The sequence below is a fragment of the Daktulosphaira vitifoliae genome, unplaced genomic scaffold (genome assembly GCF_025091365.1).
Source record: "Daktulosphaira vitifoliae isolate Bord-2020 unplaced genomic scaffold, ASM2509136v1 Scaffold_1, whole genome shotgun sequence".
Taxonomy (NCBI): Eukaryota; Metazoa; Arthropoda; class Insecta; order Hemiptera; family Phylloxeridae; genus Daktulosphaira; species Daktulosphaira vitifoliae.
The window spans coordinates 14,396,417-14,402,743 of record NW_026099572.1 but is presented as its reverse complement, the minus strand read 5'-3'; the positions used below and the strand labels follow the sequence as shown (position 1 = coordinate 14,402,743).

At 23.9% G+C, this 6,327-nt stretch overlaps 1 protein-coding gene across 1 annotated transcript; it reads right to left on the bottom strand.

The window, feature by feature from the left end:
• Positions 1–704: 704 nt before the first annotated feature.
• LOC126910403 (ecdysteroid-regulated 16 kDa protein-like) lies at positions 705–4,919 on the bottom strand. Its single transcript, XM_050692957.1, has 4 exons — positions 4,770–4,919; positions 4,587–4,691; positions 1,140–1,336; positions 705–933 (listed from the first exon to the last, which is right to left on the bottom strand). The coding sequence occupies exons 1-4, from the start codon at positions 4,864–4,866 to the stop codon at positions 844–846; spliced, it is 489 nt and encodes a 162-aa protein (XP_050548914.1). The 5' UTR covers positions 4,867–4,919; the 3' UTR covers positions 705–843.
• Positions 4,920–6,327: the final 1,408 nt, after the last annotated feature.

The window sequence follows — 6,327 nt, the reverse complement described above, 5'->3', positions numbered from 1 at the left end:
CAGTGTAATCAGTATGTTGTAATGATGTCCAATATATTTCATTTTGTTTACTATAAGATTAAATTTTATAAAAATTATAATTTTGACATAAATTTTAAAGTGTTAAACTGCAATATTTATTTTTGAAATTTTTTCCGTCCTAGACCAAGTTCAGAATTTTGACTAACCTTGAAATTGAATATCTATATGTTTATTAAACTATTATTACTGTAGTCATCATTTACCTAGAAAAAGTATTTGATATATTTTGATGTGTTTTTTAATTACAATATGATTGTTACTAATCAATTTGACTTGTTACTAAAAGCTTAATTTTTGCTATGTTAGGTAAATGTATATTCACTTTATGAATGTTAAGTATAAATTATTTTATTTAAAAAAAAACTTATATTGTAATATAATAAAAGACATACTTATAAATAATTATACTTTTTAACATTTAATTTATTGAATTATATCAGAATTATGTCCTCATAGTATTTTCCATAAAATGAAAGACATTTTTAGTTTTATTTATTTTACTTTATTACGACTAATGTATGTTTTTTTAAAATTTCATTACATAATTTTATACTAATTATTTGAATATTTTTCATATATTAAAAAAAAGGCTTTAAAATTATGCTTAAATTTAATATATATTATTAAAATATTGTTAAAATTTTATTTTTTATGTGTTTGTATAAAAATACATTAAATGCAAATTTTTTTATTTTATTATCGAATAGTGTATTTTTATTTTGATATTATATTTATACTTTTGTGCAAATGCAAGTGTTCAGTAGCAAATTAGACTATTGTTTAAAAATATTATTTTTTAAAAATACATGAAAATTAATTTATCTAATCTATAATTTTTGCTGGGTATTCCAAACAAATTATGACTCTCCTCGAAACCGGATCTTTCAATCCCCAATGTACATCAATTTTGATCTGAAAGACAGTTATTTTATGTATAAGTTATAAAAAAAATTTGGATTCGTGATTAGTACAATTTTGATGAGATCAAACTTCTTAGATCTCATATTTACTAGGAATTCAAGAGTAGATTAAAATATAAGTATGTAATATTACAACATGTACAATCTATATGTATCTAAAAGAATTTAAGTATGCATCAAAAATTGTATTTTTCTTACCTTAGGGTATACTTCCAATATATTTATAACATCCTTATATACATAAGTATTTCCTTTTGCTAATGGACATGTTGTTTTTACTCCATTTTCCAAAAAAATATTATTGCACACACTTTTACTATCTACCCCTAACAAGGGTATTGGTATGTTAAATAATAAACCATATACTTCAGTGATTACATCTTTTACATCAAAATCTATACAAACATTTAAAACTTAGATTTTATTAAGTTTTTTTTTATAAGCTTGTAGATAAAATGTATTTACTACTTAATATATTTCATTTCCTTAGACGTTCTACATAAAATGTTAATATTAGACCCGATCCAAATAAAATTATTAAGACCTGGTCAGATCCATTCAAAAAATAGAATTATAATTAAAAGGTTTTAAGTTTCATTCATTTAATTTAATTTTAAAAGAAAATTGTTTTATTATTTTTTATTTTTTTTTGAGAATTCGTACGAAAGTATACGTTTTAATATTAATATTTAATACCAGCTAGATTCATTATAAATAAAGTTTCAACCTCGCCCGGTCTAATACATAAAATTAGTGTTATAACTCGACTTGATTTTTTAAAGTTAAAATTTTTCAGTGAATGAATAACTAATGACATCAAAAATTCTGATATTGAGATATAGTAGTCTTATTTCCAAGTATTCTGATAAATATAACAATAGGTTTTTTTAAATACTGATTAAAAGAAAAAACATTGAGTAGGATAAGTAAATGAGCATATTATTTTAACAAAGTTATGTATAAATAGTTATATATATATAGTCTATATATTATAAAGTTATGTACAAAGTTATATTATTCAGATTCAAAATAAATTTTATAAGCAAATTGACAGCACAGAAAACCGCAATCACCATTTCAGCAGAAATTTTCATGAGTAGATTCGAAACAAATTTAAAAAACAATTATGATATTGTAAATTATATTTTTGCAGTAACAAATAAAAATTTTTATTCTTATTCAGTCTTCATATAACATTTAAATTATCTTTTTTGGATTTAGTAGTTAAAAGAGTAGAGGAACTAAGTTATGAAATTTATCGAATAAATTTTAACCTCAACTGGTAACACAAAATGACAACTTTTGGTTTACAGATTAGTAAGTATTTCGATGAATAAAATAGATTTTAATAAAGAACTGGGAATAATATAAGAAATAGGTAAATTTAATGGATATAACGATAACGTAATTTCAAGATTAGTCCAAATACATAAGTGGAATAAACAAAGGAGGGTAGTTAGTACACTCACTAGGCACGAAGAAACAAAAAATAATTAGATGACCCACTTTATTTCATACGGGCATCTCAAATGGAATAGCTAGAAATTTTAAATATTTTGGTAGCATTGAAGTAACATCTAAAAGTAATAATTTAAGAGATTTATCATATAACCCTAATTATGAAGTAAAAGAAGAAGGAAAATCATAATTTAATTATAAAATGTATAAAGCACAATGTGAAAGTTATAATAAATGTTACGTAGGACAAACAAAAAGAAATATAGGAATCAGGTTTAAAGAAAACCTAAGAAACATTAAAAATCAAGATTTTGTTAAATCTTCTGTGATTAAGCATTTATTGACGCATAATTCATTAAAATCATATAGCTAATTGTAAAAGTAAATAATTACAAAGGATTTAATATAAGGGGGCAAAAGAAATTTTTAAAAATAAGAACAATTTGATTGGGATCTCAGCCCACTGAAAAATCATTAAACTTGTGTTAACTGGCAAAATATGATATTGCTTAGTGATAATATGATTTTTTTTTCTGGTCGGGGTGTTAGTATGTGTTTAGCTTTGATAATAGTGTTCCCAAAATACATATTCGCGATGTATTGGTTATTTTTTATGCCCTTTTGAGTTAAATATTTTTTTTATAATTTTAAATGATATTTGCCTTAAATGATCAATTTTTATTATATATTGAGATAAGACTAAATTTAGATGTTTTCTTTATTATGTAAACTACTATCAATTTATTACAATCAAATGCGATTAATTTTTAGTTAAAACTCAGTGGTGTTTCTTTACTAGTGTTGTCACCCTATTTAAAAATTAAAAAAAAAATTATCTTTTATTATTACAAATAGAGAATTAAAAATACGTTTTTAATGTATATGTTAAAACATGGGCGGGTTGGCGTTGGGTGAACATCGCCGCCCCCTCGCGACACGGGAGCCTCCTCGTCTCGCAGGTGTGGGTCCCTTAGGCCCAGACCACTTTCCTTTCACCTGTTCCATATTCCTGCTTTTCCGGGTCTAGGCTATTACATGATGAGTAGCCTCGGTCTACCTCCTTTTCCCTGGCTTTTCACGGGGTAGAAGCCGTCCCATCCAAGGCGACCCGAGTAACTATGAGGTACTCGGGCCGTTGGGGCGCCTTTCTGATAAATATATGTTAAAACCAATTGTAATTTATTTTTACATGTGGACGCCTCTTAGGAGTTATTCATAAAAAACTTAATTTTGTAGGTAAAGAAAAAAGAAAAATATAGCCCCATTTTACACTCTTTTTACAAAATATTCGTATCTGATCAGGCCGTATTTTTAAGGACCGAACTGTTCCCTGATATATAAAACGGGTGGATACAATTTTTACTGTTTTATTTTTATTACGCTTACTCCTAAATTTTTGATTTCGGCACTTCTAAAAATGCAAGAAGGCGGCCTTATCTCGAAACGGCTTTTCGGGATACGAAAAGTCTTTTTATTCTTCTTGCAACAGCTTTAAAGTTTCGACTTAACATAAAAGTTACAGGTTTGTGTTACTTTATTTTTAGTATTTTTATTAATTTCAAAACAACTTTTATGCAAATTGCTTACATGTTTGGATAGAGAATAATAAACTATATTAAATTATATAAAAATATTTATTATCACGAATTTTGATATAAAGCCCTCTAACGCTTATGATGTAAAATATTAAAAAAAGAAATTATAAAAAGTTGGTTAACTTTTATTTTAAAATCCAACCTTAAAAATCTCATTATTAAGTCATTTTATAAATATATATAACAATCTGGATTTCTATATATATATATATTTATAAATCTACATTTGTTATATTAACAAAAAATAAAATAAAAATATTTGAAATGTATTTCCAGAATATTTTCAAAATTTAATTGGTTAATTTTCACATTATAAATCCAAAAAAAAAAGTATCTTCCCAAAAAAAGGTTAATTTAAAAACAAGTATGTAAGTATATTTAACAAACAAAACAGCATAAATTAGCTTTAAAATACTAAAGAAATAATTTTTTATATTAGTAAAATTAATTTTAATTTTAAATTATAATAAATTTTGGCGGTAAATTATTATTTCAAATATTTGATATGGCTCTAGCTGGATCAAAAATACGTTTTACCAAATAATTTCACTAACAGCGATATATATATATATTGAGTAAGTTAAAAAAATACCTGTTATGAATTTAATTTCGATTTTTATGGTTGAATTACGTTTTAAAGGACATCGTGATGTCGTACAGTTTTCTATTGTTACACCTTCTAATAATTCAGTGTTATCTAAAATAATAAATACTTAATTCAATAAATATTTCCGAGTTGAACATCTGTTAAATCTAAAATATAAATTTTACTTACTAGTATCACATTTATAAACTGTGGATGTTGCCAAACATTCGATCGCTATTAGAAATATTACCAGAGAACAAAAAGAAATAAAAATATTACCTTTCATATTTGCAAACCAACTGTTAATATTGAAAGAGTACTTTTATCCGGAAACTGGATTAATCTACGTTAATTTATAAAATGTTGTTCTACTAGATGACCTTCAATTATAGCTGCTATTTTTTTATAAAAACATAATTATGACTAAACAGTAATTTATTTTTCTTTAGTTTTAATTTATACCAACAAATAAATTATTATTAAATTAATTGCTTATAGCTATAATATAGTTAATTATACATCCAAGTGTCATTTTTACAATTTTTCAACAGGGTTTTTTAGTTTAGTTATTCTGTACTAAAAATACAATGAAGTATTATAATTATAGCGTGTCTAATGATCACTGCTATAAAAATGAGATACTATGGGCTTTATAATTAAAAATAATAATGAAATAAGATTTTTAATATTATTTTATACGTTTAATTAGCTTTTGCCATTTAGTATTTACTGAGAAATTATATATATTTTAGATAATTAAAAAAAAATTCGGATATATTTAAATAGTTTAATCTATTAATAGAATTACTATTCAAAATTATAAATGGAGATTCTCGCCACATAGTATATTAACACGGTGAAAATTTCCACCGTGTTAATTTGTAAAATTATATATTTATCATAAAATTAATAAATTAAAAATAAACATAGTATCAATAGAGTAGAATATTTAAGCTAGTTAAATTAAACTTAGTTAAGTTTAATTTGTTAATTTTTTAAACAGTAGAGAGAAACTTGAAAGAAAGTATATGAATTTATTAGAGAAACGCCAACATTATTTATAGCAGAAATCATAACAAATTTAACTTTTCAGATAAAATCTATACTTTTAATAAATTTGTTCATTTGGCGTAATCTGTACTTTACTTAAAAAATTTATTTCTGATGTTCCAAATCTCAATGAATTTATATAATTTCTCCACCTCTATTCCATCAAAGTAGGTGTGTGTTAATAATTTGATTCATTTTTTTTCAAATATTTTATAATATATCCAAAAAAGTTGAAAATGAGTATAAAATCTTATTTATTACTCGTGATATAGAACGATATAGTAATTCAATCTTCAAAATTTGGCTAAAAGATATTATGAGCATCTTATTTTGAGTCAAAAATTCAATTAAAAAAAGAAAAAATTAGTCTTTCAAATTACTCTTTAATTAACATTTTTCATATTAATTTTTAATTTTGAAAGCACATTATCGTAACTATGTGTAACACCATTGATGATAGAGTTTGAGGATTAAATACTTTAATGTTGAAAATATATATATTCTAAATGACTGGGGTATTTAAGCACTTTGTGGTAATTAATAGATTTAAAGGTTGGATTGAGTAGTGAGACACTATTATAGCACACCTTATTCAAAATAAAATTTGGGTATTCTAATATTGTGAATTTTATTGGGTGGGACGATACACAGGTGATTGAGGGCCAGGATATAATTAAATTTCTATTAACATAGTTAT

Excerpts from the sequence above, each read along its gene's own strand:
- LOC126910403 (XM_050692957.1), bottom strand. The coding sequence starts at position 4,866 with ATGAAAGGTAATATTTTTATTTCTTTTTGTTCTCTGGTAATATTTCTA. Across the intron at positions 4,692-4,769 it reads AGTTTATAAATGTGATACTA|ATAACACTGAATTATTAGAA; the intron begins GTAAGTAAAATT and ends TTATTATTTTAG. Across the intron at positions 934-1,139 it reads TATTGGAAGTATACCCTAAG|ATCAAAATTGATGTACATTG; the intron begins GTAAGAAAAATA and ends ACTGTCTTTCAG.